At 42.2% G+C, this 19,114-nt stretch overlaps 1 protein-coding gene across 1 annotated transcript in view; it reads left to right on the forward strand.

Moving 5' to 3' along the window:
- Positions 1 to 18,468, forward strand: part of LOC143370282 (uncharacterized) — a 61,254-nt gene extending 42,786 nt beyond the window's left edge. The window contains exons 4-6 of the mRNA XM_076815208.1: positions 4,644 to 4,785; positions 11,137 to 11,251; positions 12,982 to 18,468. Coding sequence (XP_076671323.1) covers positions 4,644 to 4,785; positions 11,137 to 11,251; positions 12,982 to 13,098 — 374 coding nt within the window. The 3' untranslated portion in view covers positions 13,099 to 18,468. The remainder of the gene's footprint in view (positions 1 to 4,643; positions 4,786 to 11,136; positions 11,252 to 12,981) is intronic.
- Positions 18,469 to 19,114: the final 646 nt, after the last annotated feature.

A 19,114-nucleotide genomic window follows, 5' to 3' on the forward strand; every position in this document is an offset into this window, starting at 1 on the left:
AAAATTTTAAAATAATTGGGGCAAATCAAACTCTTCTTTTCTTTAAATTTCTTATATGAGTAAAGTAATTATAAGAATTTGGATATGTAAAAACGTCAGTTCGATCTCGTCTGAAAGAGAACCATATCGTGCTTTGTGAAAAAATACTGCTACACGTAATTGGATTTTTCTAAACCATTTGATTTATCTCTGTAACATTCTTATCCATCTTCAATCGATGGAAATGCATTATCTGTTCCATCTGTGGCAATTTACTTTCTATTCCCGAAGGGATGAATACAATACACAATATGACGTAAATTAATTGTGTAAGATCATCATGGAATTATTATTTTACTCTTGACTACTTTCGTCGTTCAACATTTTTAGAAGCCTTTATTATTCTTATCCTCATAAATTGTTGCAAATTAATGTGAGATTAAAAATACAAAACTGTTTCTAGTGATTTGTAGTCAACATTTAATAATTTATTTTATATTCAAAAATTCCCATTACTGTACAGACAGTTTGCCTAATCACTGCCATAAATATGACAATCTAGTCATTATTTAAATCGAATCAGCGTTAGTCGTTTCGCTATCAGTTAAATCTCCCTTTCCCATTCAGCTTATGATACCTGTTTAATTTTACCAATATCAAACTTGTGCATCTCAAGTGTACAATATACATATGTACTTCTTAGGTTTTCCAAAATTTAAATTGGAGTTACCTACACACTGAAGTCGTTAAATCTTATGAAAGTGGAAGGATTCGAGATTCGTAGAATTCAATGAATTATCACTACGTACATCCCTTACCTGTTGAACTTACATCTACTGCTTACACTCTTCCATTTTAATTTCTATTACAAAATTTACTCTAACATCCCCACTCTCCCTCTCTCTCTATCTCTCGCATACCTAGTTTCTATTTAGCTTATTTTATGACTTATTCTATTCCTACTCCCTTTTTCTCCCTCCACTTTTGCAACTCTTCCGTCCATTTACCCTCCCATTCCATTTCTTTTCATATTCCTATTCATTTTGTATTCTTCATCCCTTATTGCGCATTTCTCCTATACCAAAGTTTTGTATTTAATACTAAACTACTACTTTAGCATTAAATACTAATTACTACTTAAAGAAAAGCACAAGGGGTTGGCACCGCGTATTATGCAACTACATTACCTATACAGGGTGTCCCACTAAGGAGTGGACAGCGCGATATCTCTTAAAGTATTGTCGATAAAAATATAAAAAAAATAGGGAATTGCATGGTTCGAGGGGGCCCATTTATTAGCGCGAACGAATTTTGTTTTCGATTATTATTTTAAAAGATACGATGGTCAAGTTCGGTTTTTCAAATGGAACTATTTTTTTTGAACACCTGAGTTGATAGTGCGTTCCAAGACAAATTCAATAAGCTTTAATGTATACACTTTATTTCCACTGGTTTTTAAGATATTGCGCTTGCAAAATTACTGATTTTCACTGGAAGAAAACCCTCTGGAATAGGAAGGACCGGGGTCGGTCTTACTGGCGCTACGGGTGGCATTGCCTGTTGAAACTGATACCTACCTGCCAATGGTCTACGACAGGGTTCGCAGGCCCAAAAGCTGGACAATTCTTTTCCGTCAGAAATGCTACCTAGGGTGGTACATCTGCGGTATCGAGAAGCGCATCGTTACTTTTATTTCGCACTTGCTTCTACGCTCGGATGGCCGGTTCTTTTGGGAGGGATGCAAGTTGGATTGGTTAGGTTAGGAGGAGTGAAAGTTGCTAGACTAAATTTCAACCATAGGGAGCAGATTGTGTCAAAAGAAAAGAATTGTCCAGCCTTTGGGCCTGCCATTTCTGGCGTAGACCTTTGACAGGTAAGTATCCATTTCAACAGGCAGTGCCACCCGTGGCGCCAGTAAGACCGCCCCCGGTTTTTGCCATTCCAGAGGGGTTTCTTGCAGTGAAAATCAGTAAATTTGCAAGCGCAATATCTTAAAAACCAGTGGAAATAAAGTGTATACATTAAAGCTTATTGAATTTGTCTTGGAACGAACTATCAACTCAGGTCTTCAAAAAAAATAGTTCCATTTGAAAAACCGAACTTGACCATCGTATCTTTTAAAATAATAATCGGAAACAAAATTCGTTCGCGCTAATAAATGGGCCCCCTCGAACCATGCAATTCCCTATTTTTTTTATATTTTTATCGACAATACTTTAAGAGATATCGCGCTGTCCACTCCTTAGTGGGACACCCTGTATGTTACAGTGCGACTAAAAATACGTTTATGCGACTACCCAGCTTATACAATATATGCCATAGCGAGAGGACTTGCAGTAGGAATTCTTGAACACTAAAGGCCAGTAGATTGTCGATATAGTACCTGTAATCTCCAGAGTGCTGAATACATTATTGACTGTAATGGCCGATGGATTTAGCCCCGACAGATTATGCACGAGGCCACAGACATACCGCGAAATTCGCTGCAATAATCGTGCGAAATGCATCTTCCGTGGCTTCCCAATCTGACAGCTGAATTGCAGCCTGTTCCTCCGCGGAACGGTTAATCCGCCACACTTTACGGAATTTTGTATTTTCGTTCCGCCACGTTTCCTCCACTCTGCCGTTCCGAATTGAACGCGCGCACTCTTGGCGAACTGAGCAGCGCATCCTTGCGAGTGACGTTCATTTATCTACTCAATTACACAGGGATTTCTCAAAATCCTGGAATATTTATGGTGATACGTATTCCTCCATCCAGTACTCGCGTTTCCACTTACCCTCTTCCGCATCAATGTTCCTCGATTGAGTTGTGCATTCTCATTTCGAATTTAGAACGCCAAGAAAATCGATATCGCCGATTTCAAATTCCGTTTATTCGATGCTTAATATTTCGAAATTGCTCTTGCACGATTTTATACCAGAATTCAACAAAATAACGAAATTATGGAAATTTGGTACGTTGAATCGGGGGAGATTATGGCTTCGCCAATAATTTCACAAACACGCGAGATAATTGATAATTTTTCTGTACTTCCTTGAAGCCCAAGTAAGTACGTGAGAAGAATTAAAAATTCCCAGAACAACGCGCCATATGGATTATGGATATACGTACATACCCCTTTCGGCGCGTGGGAGGGCGTGGAATTCGTCATTGAGTGAAGCGATCATCGAGCTGCATTGGTCCATGGTTGCATCGGCCGATCGGTCTATACATCTGGAAATCGGTTACGCGATTAGTCCCTCGTTAAGAGCGCTACTAGGCAACGCGGGGCGTAATGAGCCCGATTATCGATATCATCGAACCGGGGCAACGAGTTTATACGCTGTTCACGCGCGTGGCCGCTTTCGCGCGTCCGAGTTAAGTCTCTCGCTTTTAATCGTTGCGTGGTCATCGAGAATCGATTCACCAACGGCCAAGCATCTATAAGCGACTTCGCGGGCGCGAATGTTCCCTTTGCCGAGGGTCAATATTGGTAATCGACTTCAGAAATGGTTGGTCCACTCGCTTTTACATTTGGAGCCTATTACTAGTGTTATTATGTTTGACTAAAAGGTGTGTAAACGATGAGTGTGCCAGTGATTGCATGTGTTGCATGTGAAAAAACGATGCGACGATGTTGCCAAAAATTGCCTCAGTGGAATCCCACCTTTAGCTTTCGATCGAACTCGATGCCGCGTGTGAGCGATGCAGAGAATTGCCGGAGCACCGTGAAATTAATAATGTAACGTTGAATGAACGACGTGTTCGTCATTGAAATGGTCGCTCCGTAATTGGGTATCGAGGGTAGGGCAGGTTTGTGATTTTAGTGTCATTATTTTATTTTATTTCTATTATGTATTCTGGTGCAGTATGCTTCTACATTTAAAATGGAACAACTCTGGGCAAATTAACTGTCTAGAATTAATTTTAGAAAGGATATCTCGTTAGGTGTGTTTCATCTCGTTCGTCTGTTCGTCGGTAAGAACGAAAAATACGTGTCTAGTTTTTCTTTAATTAATGTTCTGCAAAAAATCGACCGCGAGTCTACTTGGATACCACACTCGGTCGCATCACTTTATTCTCCTAAAATTAGGGGTACGCGCAATAATTTAGGGGATTCCCTGGAGTATATCTGTTGGCGCCGTATACGTTTGCAGCTCCTAAAGCACGTCTAGGTTTCAAGGGAGATGGCCGTTCGGCGAAGGTTTAACGCTACAACCTAGATTAGGACTAAGTGGAACTCCATAAGAAAGCATACAGAACCCCTCAGCACTCGGAACTTTAACAGAACTCATTTGGGCTTGAAGCAGACCTCATTGAAACTTCACTAATTCTACTAAGAATTGGACCAATCCTTTGTACTTTGTATCAGGAGCATTCCGCCCTTGAATACGTCTGGTCATTAACCCCTATGAAATTTTCACACGCGCCACTCGTTTGTTAAAATCATTATGGTCATTGAAGTGTCCGCCAAAATAGTAGTAGTCTTCTATTATTTAGTACTCTCCGACTTGAAACCGTTAGGGCACCTTAAACTGGAAACATGTTATGTTTTAACAAAAGAATTGACTTGAAACTTAAAGTCGTATATCAGTGTCCCTGACATTTACGGAAAAGAGGGATTATTTTTTGTATTTTTTGCACCCCCAGTTCATCAGCTGGTGTTTTGTTTTGTTTACAGAATTCCTGAAACACGCGCCTTGCATGCAGGAGGTGCAGCCCGAATACGAGCTCTGCTACAAGAAGTACCAGAAAACCACCCAGGAGATCGAGAGAAAAAACATCACCGAAGCCTCAAGCGATTCTTTCAAGTCCCTCTGCTGGTGAGCGAAAAATCACAATCCTCCGTGGATTTTTCTGTAACTTGTTAAAGCGAGAGTAATTTCCCGGCCGAGAAACTCTGCCGCGGAGAATTAAGTAGATATGAATAATGCGGAGTGTGCTCGATTTCCGCAGAATCATTGCGATTAATGCAATTCGACTCGAGTGAACTGAAACAGTGCTGCGACAATAGGATGCAGTAGATAAAAGAATCTATTCGAACAAAGTTACGTCTTCAAAGAATTCTTGGATAATAAAATTACTATAATTATCACTATATTTATCAATTTTACGGAAGCTTAGAAATATTATTTCAGTAATTATTCAGAGAAAATGTTGTTTAAAGAAACTGATCCCGGAAATTAATTCTTATTCAAAGGGAATATATATGGAAAGTACAAGGAATTGATAATCCAAATTTATTGTGTATTTTTACTTCTCTAACATTATTTTCAGAAGTAATAAGTATACTGCTTTTCTGCTTGGCGAATTACATTTTTATTCAAGACTTGGCAGGATCATTGAAGAATTTAAAATTGATGGAAATTCTTCTCGCGACACGCGCCTCTTCCTTTTCCCTTTAGTCTTGCCTTCGAGGTTAAAAGATCCTGATGAGACTTTCGTCTTGAAAAGCAAGTTTCAAGACTCCGCCATCCATCCACGTCGCGGCTGGAATTTTCTAACATGCAAGACCAAAGTTGGGATCTTATTCTTCCTCTGCCATCTTTATAACAGTCACTTGAGTATACTCAATACGATAAATTGAGGCAGTTGAGAATTATCGTAGCATCTGATTTTCTATAATTCCACAAGGTTTTGTAAATTTGATATTTTATGACAATTTTTATGACATTATTCCATATATGATGATTATTCAATACCGAGAAACTTATTAACGTGTACAATATTTTTCACCCAGCCAGAGTTCAGGAATTGAGCAGTTCGTCTGTACTTCAATTAATTTATTCTGGTAATTTTTCCCAACTGAAAATAATGGTTAAATGGAGTTTGCATTTCTATGGCACTACATTTATATGGCGTTGAAAAAGTTCGACAAAATTCCCGTGGCTCGTGTATCGGTATGCAGATGCCGGAAATCGTTGACGGAAGGAAATATTTCATAACAGATTGCCCTTTACATCAAACATGTCTGATATGACTGCAATACTTCCTGTCACCTTACCATGACGCATTCCTTTTCTGTTGCACTCTTGTCACATGCGGCTGTGATCGTACGCATATCGCAATTAATATTAATGCACCTCTGCGGATGGCATAGTAGAATAAACTTGTAGGAAGACCTTGACTTTTGTTAATATGAATCTCGACTGCATCCGCTGTTTAAAATACCGCTCGTGGTAACTATACTTATCCGTGTGCACTAATAGATTCGCTAGGAACTCTGCAGGAAACATTAAATAGTTTCTAGAGTACACTCTTCTGTAATAAAAATTGGTTTTTCAATAATCCTATCCAGCAGACATTTCGTTAGCTGAAACAGCTTCTCCGCTTCTGCGTGGAGAATTTACAGGGGGATTATTTCAGTCGTACTCCCCTGGCAGGTAAAGTTAACTTGTAGGTATATAGGGGTAATGGTGAGTAGAGAAATACATTCGTCCCGATTCCAATCCCTTGGTAATAACCCCCATACCCAGTATGAACTTTCATTTCTTGACAGAGATTATAAGCATAAATCAGGGCTTTTAAGTTTTAACTATATTAGACTGAATTATTAAGACTCAAGGTACCGTGCTTGGCAGAGATACGACTAATCTGGGACCCCGTCAAGTGGCGTGCAAAAGCGTTATCCCTAGGGGTACGAATCACCAAATGTGTTGCACTTGTTTAGTAATATTTCTACAGACCCCAGAACCTCGGAGCAGCAATATCCAAAAAAGTATACCGAAAATACATTCTAGAGTGTTTACTTAGAGACTTTATGTCACGCATTCAAGGGTGCTACCCACATTGTCCCCCTCATGTTTTTAGGTCATCGTTATATCGCGCATAAAAAATTCTCTCATCACTCACCTTCTGGCAATTAATTTCCGAGTTTGAAGGCATGGGGATTTTTAATTAAGGTACGGTTAAAACGTCTTCCATCACTGTCCTTTCTTTGTGAAAGGTATTTCGAGAAAAAGTCAGTGTTATTGGTCTCTCGTAGTTCTATGAATTCTTACTGCTTCCTCCGCGTTCGTGATTTGTCAGTAAGACACCCTGTCCCCTCATTTGACCCTCTTCCGCTTTTACGTAACTATATCCCTGCAAGGTACTCTGCTTGAGAAGTCAGTGCTTATAGGTAGATATTAGTAAAACAGCGTACAGGCCAAACAGTCGCCTTAACGTTGAGATCGTACGTGGTTCGGTAATGGTCATTTAACCCGGCGCTATTTCAACGCACCCATCTGTTTTTAACGCGTCGTGAATTAAAGGAATGAAAGCTGGCCGGCCAGGAGCTTGAAAGCATTTTCTTTGACCGAGTTATTCCATTAAGCACATTAAACGCAATAGGACGTGTACAAAGATTTAATATAAAAAGAGCGCGTACAGCCGGAGGAGGGTGCAATTGAATTTACGAGGTAAGAGTGTTAAGAGTGAGTCGTGTTCATACACGGCGGATGTGTTTGAAGCCTTTTTCCCCCCTGCTCCGTTCGCGTGCTCAGCCTTTGCCACTCTCCCTCTACACTCACTTTCTCCTGTCTCCCCTTTGCACGCCGATTTTTTCCCCCTTTCTCCCTCCGCATCCCGTTTCTCTCTTCCCTCGCTTCATATTTCCCACCACTGTTCCTGCCCCGTTTTTTTCTCGCCTGTGACTTCTGCCTCTGTCTGTTTTATTACGTTTCCATTTTATTTCCCTGCGGTTGTAATTGTTTTTTCCTCCCATTCCTCTTTTCACACTCATCCGTGCTTTACATGCGCCAGCTTTCACTTCCTCTATTGTTTTCGCCTCTATTTTTATCGCCACGCGTATTTCTTCCCTAACATCGAATCGATTTTTCCCCACCCTCTTGTTTTTGTCTCACTTCTATGTTGGCCCTTTTTCCTCACTTCGCGACTATCTTTCTACCCCCCTTTTCCATTTCTCTTCTATTTTCATGTTTCACTGTAGTTCTCTCCTGTTGTCGTCACTCCAGTAAGTAGGGGAGACCGGGGCTAGTTGACTAATTTTTAACATTTCTAATTTTTATAAATAGACCGGTGGTGTATTGTTGACTTGTTGCGCACCAAAAGTTTACAAATTTCATTAGGTATACAGGATTAAATTTTAAAATTGTTTTAATTGAGTCTGGGTCGTAGTTTTTATTATGTTTAGAGTAGTGAGGCGAATAAGTCAACAAACCCCGGCTGTGGGGTTAGTTGACAAATATGATGGGGTTACTTGACTTGACATTTACTTTTCCGTTTTAACCCTTTGCCTGCGAAAGGCGTATATATACGCTGTCACAGTTCAATCAATATAGTATACGAAAGACATAAATATATATTCTACGACCAACAATTTTTTTATATTTTTTTTCACTCCTTCACCGTGTTATTTTTTTTTATTATTAAGTATCATGATGTTAGATACTGTAATTATTTTTTACTTGTTTGTTGTGGTCTATTTGGAAGGCCTGAGAGTTTCAATGGAGGATAGGGTGTAAAACTGGTAGGGATGAGTTCAGAGGGATTTGTGTTGGGGGAAGTGAATTTGAGCAGCTAAACTCTTTGCCTCGACTGCATCTCAAGGATAAAAAGTGCAATTTTTAGTGGTATTCCTATGCTTAAGGGTTGTACGTACAAAACTTCCACGCACCGGATAAAATACCCTAAATTATATATCACGTTTCCACAAAATATTCATGAAAAAAAAAACATCATACAATACTTAGTGAACAAAAATTCATAAATAGTCGAAACAAAAATATTCACTTCCCGCCGACCTTTTTAGATTTTTCATTCTCACCGATAGAACACGCAAGTTTATGCCACGGTGACACATGAAATGGCAAGCTGGTCATTCATATGCTTCAATATCGCGAATCGCAGCATAATTTATTCCATAATACAACAATTAAAGGGAATTAGTCAACTAACCTCGTTAGTCAGCTAGCCCCGGTCTCCCCTACTCGCCTTTTCCTTTCTATTCCAGTCTACATTCCAACTCTTCCGTTCTTCTCCCGATTCTACTCGTTTTCAACCCCCATTGATGTTTTTCTCCACCTCCCCACATTATTTTTACCTATCTATGATTTCGACTTATCTCCGCTAGTAAACACCCCTCCACTGTTATCATCCCCCTTTCCATTTCAGGCTACATCCCTCCTCTCTCCCCCATTCTCTCTCCCATGTCTGTCCTTTTTTCTCTTTGTCCCCTTTCTGCTTACCTCTCTTCCCTATGTCCATTTCCGATCCTCCCCTGTCCTCCCTCCTTCTTTCCCACTGTTCTTTGTGCCTTACTCCCTTTTCTACCGGTTAGCGCATAATTTCAAAAGCTGCAACAGACCGTAGCGGAGATAAGCTAATGACATTACGTCCCGCGCGCGGCCGGCACCGTGAAAAGCTGCCTCTCTCGTTTCGTGTTTACACGAGGGATCGTCAAAAAAATGGACTCCGCGGAAAAACGACAGTTGCGAGCACGTTACTGCTGTGCGGGTGGACGCGCATCGAATATTATTATTCTTTATGTTTTTTTTTTCTTTGTTTTCCCCCTGTCCACATATCGATTTATTTCTACACATCGCGGTGGTTTACAGCCCCGCGCATTCCCATCGAGCTTTTTCAAGTCGCCACCTATAAAACTCTTTACGTACCCCCTTTTTATATCGTGATATTATCTATTGTTATTGCTGCGGCAGAGAGAGGTGTCCATGTTGAGGTATAAAATCGCTGTACCCGATGGAACGGCGGGGTTCGAAATTTTGTGTATCACTCCGGAACACGATGTAACGACTTTTCATTTTTAATCTACATTTTTTCCCCCACTGAAAAAATCTGTTCCGCGGATTGGAGCCTCAGTTTTCGCGGATCGAAGTGTACGCGCGGGTGGTGTATACCCCCTAGTAGCATTTCTGGTTGGCCCACTGTATCCCCAAGTTGGGAATTAGTTGGCCATCAAAATCCCAACAATAAATGTTACTAGGGTATGTACTCAACAAATATTTGTTTGCTCAAATGTGGGGGATTATTGGAATATATGAATAGCTTGGAAATTAGTGGGGGTTCATTAACGGAGATTATTGTGCATATATTAATACGAATTGTTGTGATTCGTTGCTTGTGGTTATCATACATATGATAGCTCTATAGATGGTGTTTTTCGAATTTGGAATCGACTGTCTTTACTATTATCATTTTACGCTGCAAAGTTCAATTTTATATCTTCCTCTTAAATAGAATTTCATCTTCTTGATACTACAATTGGCACGGTTCCTCAATCTCAGTCATTGAAATTAAAATTTATTACTACAGGTTGATCTGGAACCTGAATAGCCATTATTTGAGACAACCCCTGCATAGTTTGTAAACGGCGATTGGGACGAAACTGTTCGACTCGCTGTCCGCCTCGCATTGCACGGTTAAACAATAGAGGCTGCCCTGTTCAATCTGTTACACTTTGATAAATGGCGCGCGCCACGCATTCGGGAACTCTGATGGGAACTTTTATTCCAAGGAGGGCAGCATTACAGGGGTGTCTCATTGTGACGTCGATTTATGGCACCACGGACGACTCATGTATTATACCGACAGCCTGTAGATCCATCTTCAAATCAGTCTACTTTCTATCTCCCGCGGACAAGCCCACCGTAGTTTCAGACTTTAAATGGAGAAAATCCATCGTATTCGGATCGCGTAAAATAATCCTAATTCCTGCGTTTGCCATTTGGTCGTTCGATAGAAAATCTTGTAGAAAGAATGTAAAAGGATTGTAGGAAATATGGGAAAATAAAGTATGCATCGTTGATGGATTATAAACAGAAAGTTGTCTACTCGCAACTAATAGTAGAGTTCAGAATTCATTCCATTTAGTCCAGAATTTCATTCAGGAAGAGGCAATATTGAATCAAATTTTGTTATTACATCTTACGTATAATTAGATAAACAAAGAAGTATGTACGCAATGCGGAATTACTTCAGAATTTAATTTATTTTTATTTTGTAATAACTTAATTTAATTTTGGACGAATGACTAATTTATTATTTTTTTTTCCTGTGTCAGGGCGGAGGGGGCAAACGCCTACTCCTGCACACTGACACGTGCAATAGGACCTTTAGCCTAATACGTCGCGGAAACGCGGAATGATCTTCGCGCGTAGAAAATGATTCGTACTTGTGGAACGTAATGAAAGAAGAGTTGTGCATGTCTGTTGCAGTGGCTTCAAGGGGTATTTGGCGTGCTCGCATCATACAGTTCGCCGGCGATGTGGTGATGACACAGCTCAATTTACAAAGGAGTTCCTTGACAGAATGGCGAGCTCGCTTTTGAGGGTAAATATTTGCCACTCCCCGTTTGGGGAGGAACTGTTGTTACCGTAACGAGATACGTCCGGTTATGTAGTGCTTTACAGCGTTCCTCAAATCGCTCGAAGGTACTAGGCAGTCGTTCCTGCCGAAAACGAAGCATTTCTTTTTCACTTAATTAGAAATAAATAAATGGGAACTGAGCCTTGTCCTTTGGCACAAAGTTTATTTTCATCGTAAGCTTTTAAAAAAATATATTTGTTTAGTAAAAAGTGTGCATTGTATACTAACTACTGCGACTAACATTCGATTGTAGAGAAGCAGTTGTTTCTTTCCCTGACTTGTTTCAATATCACTTTGCAAAATAAGATAAATATGCCTGATCATATTAATATTGTACTGTATACAGGGGGGTCAGATAAGAAGATCGAAGAATTTAAAGGCATATACTACTTAGAAAATATCCAATCGATTTAAGTCTGTAAATTAATCTTCTCGGTGTTCTTTGCGGTTATTAGTTTCAGTAATGGAAATAACGCATTTGCTTTTAATAATTAAACACTGCATCGATGCTAGGGTGATTATTATTAGTTACGTCAAATTTTCGTACAATTCTATGAGGCTACCGTTTATGTTAGTAATTAATATCGAAACGTGTCTGATCGCTATTGTTTAATCTATCCCCCATTGGCTGCACTATTCCGTGTATTTATTATTTTCCGTTACCACATGATAAATACCTACGTGTAACCTCAGTGTACCCAAATTCAACGAATGCGCAGTAAACGGCGAATTATTTGGACAGTAATGATTCGTGGATCAAAGTTATTTGCATATATTTTTTTCAAAACTGTCACTACTAAACGCTCCCAAATTTTTCGATCTCGTTCCTAATCAAAATAAATTCTTTACCTCAAGTCGCTTTAAACTTTAGCGTGCATTGTTCTTTGAAAGTCATTACAGATTTAAAAAAATCGATACAGTCGATTACGTTGCAAATGTGAAGTAGCCAAACTTTGCTCCCTTTCATTTTTCTCATACATACTCTGGATAGTAGAGACCACGGTATGGTACGTGTAGCAAAAAGACACGTGTACACGGGTACACGTGTATTACATATATCCGTACCTCGATCCGTATAGCTTTTAATACACGGGTACCCGTGCACTATTTCACGTGTATTTAAATACACGTGTATCAACGTATTTGTTTATTTTCATCAGAATTGGGCATTAACTACGGGAGAATGGGCAATGGTGGTCACTTAAGCAATAAGTGTAATAAAACCGAGTGATGTTTTTCAATTTTAAGGATTATCGTTGCGCCTAAAAAGAAACTCGCTTATTACCAGTAATGCCTTAATTTTTTGTATCAAAATAGGTAATCGATTAAATAAATCTTGTTAATTTTATAATTGTGTTATTACTTGCAATCTGAAAATTTGTAAAACCATACTTTCCGCATATTATTCTAGTAAATATATTTAAATACATTAATTCTTTTATGAATTTCGCAATCCCTCAGAGTTCTGGGATATCTATAGATATTAAAAATCAGACGAATCAAAATACGGATACGTTAATATACGTGTATTTATAAATACACGTGTATCTAAATTCACGTGTATTTAAATACACGTGAAATAGGGATCTCTACTGGATAGTAAATAACTTGAACTGCCCTGCCCTGTATAGGTCCCACACTGCGGCTTAAGGTCGAAATCCAGCTAATAATCGAATTAACCGATTTGATTGCAGGTGCACTGCAAGCCGTACACCGAGGAGGTGTGCGCGATCGGCAGCGACGCCAGCGTCTTCAGGGCGCCGACAATGGTAGCGTTGGCGCTGGTGCTGCTCTCAAGGTACTTCACGTAAGTGGTTAAGCAGCACTCGTAGCCGGAAAAAGGGGACGATTTCCGTGCACCCACGAGCGCCGTGCTGAAAACCCGGGGCCCTCCGTTCGTTCTCCACTTCAGATCCGCCAGAGCACTTTTTTTTTATTTCCCAAGAGAAGAGAACCGCCCGAAGGGGGACAGAACGAAAGAGGCACGCGGCGTGCCAGCTTCGAGCATATTATCTCGGGCATCGAGAATGACGGAGGTGGAGGTGAAATGAGAAGGCAGAGAGGGGGGAACAGGGACGAAGAAATTTGTGGAAGCCAGGGGTAAACCAAGGGAAGAAGACGATCAAAGCGACGACACACTCTCCCAGCAGGTGAAAAGAAGAAAGTTCGTCGCTTTGCTCCGTACGAACTTCCTCCCTGCGCTCGTGTAAGGGGGGGCGTGTTCCTCTTTGACGCGAGACCCTCGACTCTCGCGACGAAAACAAAGAGGAGAACGTGCTTTCAGCCGGCGTGACGAGCTTAATCAAGCAATCAGAAGGCCCGTCGCGCGTCAACGTGTCCGCTGCTCCATTACAGCTCCGATACACTTGGCCCGGCGAGATTGTCTTTGTTCTATCACTGGTCGAGGCAGGATGATGCTCAGGGAGTGGATGAAAGTTGGGGCTGTTGAAGACCTGTCGTACCTTGGCTACGTTCAGCTTTTATTTACCAAATAATTATTCCAATGAAGTATTCGTCATCTGCAGGAAGAAAGCGGAAGATGTTGCTGCACACGTGCGGCCAGGAAGCCTCGTGCTCATCAAGACATCTGCAAGAAACCGTTACTAGCCGTCCAGTGGATAACCAGGATGGTGGATCTTCCATTCTGAAGATCTTCGTTATCAAAAGGGAAGAATATATGGCACATTGACTGGAGAAAATCTAAGTTTGTGTCCAAGTATACAATCTATGAAGAAAACTGACCAATATTAGTGTCTAAAGAACGTCATCGACGATCTGTATTAATTTCTCGTATGAGATTCCTGGGATCGAAGAGGGAAGGTCCCGACGAAAGAGTGATTTCAAATATCTCAGGGAAACTCTGGGGGGGGGGGGAAAGGGCGCAGAACGTATCTGTTGACAAGGAGGACCAACGAAAGCTGAGTCTTCCTTTCTTCGGGCGGCGCAGAATTACGTTATCGATTCGCGCGCTCGAGTCTGAAAATTCCAGCGACTCGCGGGCTCGCGGGGGAAAGTCCTACCTAGGGGCGTCGAACGTTTGGCGGTAGAAGAGATGGAAATATCGATTCCTGGTCTTCGGGGATCGATCAAAGTCGACTGGAGATGTTCGCGTGAAAAGTGTCATCGTTGGAAGTTCGGCGGGCTGCTGAAGCCATCCTGTCTTCCAAACCTGATTTCGGTCTGCTTGATCGAACTGAAGATTGCTGGTTCTCTCCAGCTTCCTGTGGACCTCAAACACTGGGATGCCTAAACCAAGTGCAGTTTCCTAGGATGCGAAGCCTTTCCACTATTCGCAAGGTGTAAACATAAACGAACGAAGCAGACGAAAGTTGAAGGGGGGAACTGTTACATTATATCTCCGGGAGCACAGCCAAAACGCATTTCGCCGAAACAGTTTCATTTCCCGCCTTCCAAACAGAATATTCCTGATAATGGATGTGGGAAGCGACGGCGAGGGGGAGAAGACATTCGATATCGACGAAAAGGAAGCCGAAACAGTGATCGAAAGTGAGATGTCCTGCTGCAAGTGGCTCCGTCTTCGAGAAGCCCTTGCGTGCCAAACAAACTCGCCAAACGAAGCTGGCATCGTCACAATGAACGCCCCCATCTTCTCTGGTAACGAGAACGGACCCCTTGTCGCGGCGAGTGGCTGCTCCTTCAGCGTCGAACAAACGCTCAAGGAACGAAGCAAAGTGTTGGTCCATTGAAAGGGGGAGCCGAAGAGGGAGGACGCGTTTCTTCGAATCGCGTATGGAGAGGCAGGAAAAGTGGCTGGACTTAGTGCTTCTGAAAGGGGTGCAGGAAAAGGGGAGAAGATGGCCAGCGAGCTGGTGGATGCACGAACGGGATCATTTTACCCGTCTGGAAGCACCCTTCGACTAGTTAGAGGTGGCTTCGAAATAAAGATGGCTAGGCGAGGATTGGTGGCACGGATCCCTTGATACGTGCCTTCCTGCCCCCGACAAAGTGAAGAACTAGAGATATGAGAGCGGAGACGAGACTACATACTTCACATGCAAAACGCTCCGAGCCTTTCAGTTCCTCGATCGCTTATGCAGTCGTTGGGTGAACACGCCGCGGGTGGGATAATCGACGGGTGGAAGGAGGATGACAAGGAACCAATAGCCTACAATCTCGTGCAAAACTATTTCTATGGAGATATTCCCCTTGGAATCGTTTCCTCCAGACCCCCTCCTCTATCACGGAAATATAACCTCCTGGATGATGCTTAATGCGACGGCACGGGCTTAAAGACACCGCAATTGCGGTGGCTTTGGATTCAGGAAACTCTAGCGAGTTGCCTTTCATCTCCTTGAAAACTAGACTCAGTTCTTCCAACACACTTCCCACGTACATACGTTCGCTTGACTCCTCGTTCTTCCATACTGCTTCAGTCGAGTTACATCTACAGTAAGAATTCAGGATCAGTGTGAAACCTGACCGCTAAAATCATGCAGCAGATGGGGAGGTCTCTCGGCGTGGCAACACGCTCACGCCAGCCTCGTTGTCCCGCTGCTGAGGACTCTAACAGGAATGCCGATAGGCACCACTTTGTTAGCCAGCGCCCTCGACTTTATCGTTCGTCCAGAAAACACCCCCGAAGAATGCTGATATCGAAAGGAACCCGTAGCTATTCTTTATGCGCTCGTTGGAAGGGTGTGCATCGTGCATGGCAAGCGAACTGGAAACGTGGAAGAAGAAGCCGCGGCAAGAAGAGGACAGTGTTCTTCCGGTACGTGCGCCGGCTATCGTCGCGAACGGGGGTAGATAGCGGGTCGAGCTTTCGAGAAGTCGATTCCAAGCGTTGAAAGGGAATTACTTCCAGCGCGATGGGCTCGCTGGAAGTTGGCACCGAGGGGAATCTGAGGTGTCGGAAGCGGGTCTGATGAGCTTGTGGCCGCTGTTGTCGACTTTCCAGCTAGACCCTCGACAGAAGCATTCGAATAGATTTCTTCTATTAATGAACAGCAAGAACACTATTGCTCGGAGGTTCGTTCACCTCTGTCAAGAGAAGCGGACGTGACGTTGCCTCTTTTTCTTGGGATTTGATGGAATAAATCTTCAGCTTGCCGAACCCCACGAGGAAGCGGATTGCAAGAAGGAAGTATAACTGATGTTGGAAAAAGAGGAATCATCGGATCCTTCAGTTTCTGAAATCGACAGCGTCGCAGCAAATTGCAGGGTGACATTACAAAGGGCGGAGAACATATCTGAAAGAATAATCAGATATTTCTCGTGATATTACTGACAAGACAGATTAACGTTTCCTGAGATTCTCTCGTCAACGGTGGACGACTGCTAGAGGTCGAAAGGAAGAGACGGAAACGGACACTGCGAATGGGTAAAGGGGTGGGAATGGATCGAGTGTCAGCTGCTTCGACGAGGTCCGATTTTCCCGCACGTGCCGTTTCTACTTCGGCTCGAAACGCGCCCTAAATGGCAAGCAGCGCGCGGCTCTGAGAAAAATCACTTTCGTCGCGGGGATCGCGCGACACACGTGCCACCCTCGCGGAAAAATCACAGCCAGGAGAGGAGGGAATCCGCCCTTTTGGTACGTGTCGTTCCTATCTTAACAGGAAACGTGGTCTGTCCGTAGCACGGGGGAAATATTATCGTCCTCCAACAACGTCCAACCGACAACCACCTATCCGTGAAGCGATTTCTCGCTTTCCCTCCCTGTTACTGCGACGTGTTGCCTACCACTCTTTAACCCCTTAAGGATTCAAGTGACAGGGGGAGCTGCCAACTCGAAATTTCTCGTTTCAATGAAACTTAGTGACTCGTACTTACACAATCTTTTTGTTTCATAGTACATACACAGACATACTGAAAGGGTGAAATCAATTCTTAAAATTATCGCCTTTTCAAAACACAGTTTTTTTTTGTATACTTCACATAAGGATTTATTAAGACCAGAATTTTTGGGTTGGCAGTCTACCTTTGTATAATTCTAAAATTGAAATTCTTTCGAAATACTTATGATTTCCGAAAATATGAGGAAAGGGGAAGTGTATCAACGCCAGAAACGCAGTGTTAGAAAATTTCAAGGTGGGTTAATTCGTCCTAGTGACTTATATGCTTCAAATTCCCTTTAGCTGAGTTAAGTTACTAGTGCTACCAAATATTCGGTTCATTTCTCTCATTTCGAAGAAACATAGAGAAACCAAATTTTTACGTATGAAGTATTTCATTTATTCCATCTTTAGATAGAATGTGTCAGCCATACTTTAAGTAAAAATTATATTAATGAAATTTCAAAAGAGGGGGGTGTCTGTGTTTTCATATGCGGGAAGGTATTTTCTCCATTAATCGGAGTGTATCTCAATGGTGAAGTGGGAACCGCGTCGGTACGCGAGATGTCGATTCTAGCAGCAACTTCTCTGTCGATGGCACGTTCGCATTTTCTCGGATAGAACCACTGTGCCGGTGCAGTGTGTTCCGTAAGCCGAGTGATGTTCCACTTTCGGTTCCGATTACTTATGCAGTCGCTTGAAAAACGGGCGAGAATGAACGGGAGTGGCGAATTTGAATGTGCTAATGGAAGGGTTGCAGCTGGCTTCGGATATTTTTCCATTCCCCCAATTTATTATTTACAAGACGAATTTAATCGTCTCTTTTTTATACGATATTCCAGAATGGTCTTTAACGTGGGTAGCTATAGAAGTTTGTTGACAGATTTGTGAGGCCTCATAATGGTGTTGCACCTAGAGCCTCCAAAAGTATAAATGCTCCCTCAATAATGTTCGTAGTACAATAGCGAAGTGTTTGAGTTGCAATTTCTATACACCAGCTTTCGGAGACGCGGGATGCACGAGTGGATCCGACAGAATCAAGGATCCGGTTCACATCTCGAAACGGCACAAGGTGTACCTGGTGCGTGTAATTTATGCATGCTTCCATCACGTGATAAGCCTGGAGACGTATCTTGTAATGCGTGACGAATAGATCGTTGTCTTTGACACGTTACCTATTGTTGATCCGGCGGCTCCACGGGGAAGTCGATACTGAAGTCATCCAGTCGAATCGAGAAACGGGAGCCCGTTCATCTTTGATCTGTCTGCAATTAGAGGGCGGATTAAACCTTGATCGAGTTGGAGTTCGTCCCTTAATCGTTTCTCGAAACAAACCCCACACAGAAGAAAATCATTCTCACACCCGTCACTCTGAAGTTCCAATAGCTTTCATTGTTCCTCCCTTCCAGGCATTAAAAAAAAAGAACACTCAAACTCATGTCGGGGTGTAGATTTAGACGATGATCAGAATTCAATTTTATTTACTTAATTATTGCACGCGCGTCGAAATCTCGCGGAATTGCGAAAAAAAGAGGGAATCAAAGGGAAGGAAGAATGGGAGAAAGTGCTGGTCGGCTGGACTTTCATTCAGTCATCAGGGCTGTAATTAAGTGCCCGCACTCGTGGACACAGCGGAGTAATTATCGTGGCGGTAAATTGACGCGAACAATGCACGGTCTGCGCATCAAGCGAGTAGCGTCATAACATTGGAATCCAGAGGCTTCATCGAGAGACTCATCTTTCCAGGGCGCCGTGTTATCTCTCATTAACCCCCTTTTCCAACCCCATTTTCCCCGTCTATCAGTAATCGATGGAAATTCCATCCAAGGATAGCATATATCGTTGTCGAAAGTTGGATTATAAAAGAGGGAATTATTTTATTATCCAAAATTTTCCTGCACTGGGTGTATTTATACCATTTTCATTCACCATCCGAGAATAACGCTGATCCAACCCTTAAAACACATTGCAAAAACTTGTACTTTGTATTAATCTATGAAAATTAATTTAACGCATTTGGTAGCTCTAGTAATTA

Source organism: Andrena cerasifolii, chromosome 1 (assembly GCF_050908995.1).
Source record: "Andrena cerasifolii isolate SP2316 chromosome 1, iyAndCera1_principal, whole genome shotgun sequence".
NCBI classification, from domain to species: domain Eukaryota; kingdom Metazoa; phylum Arthropoda; class Insecta; order Hymenoptera; family Andrenidae; genus Andrena; species Andrena cerasifolii.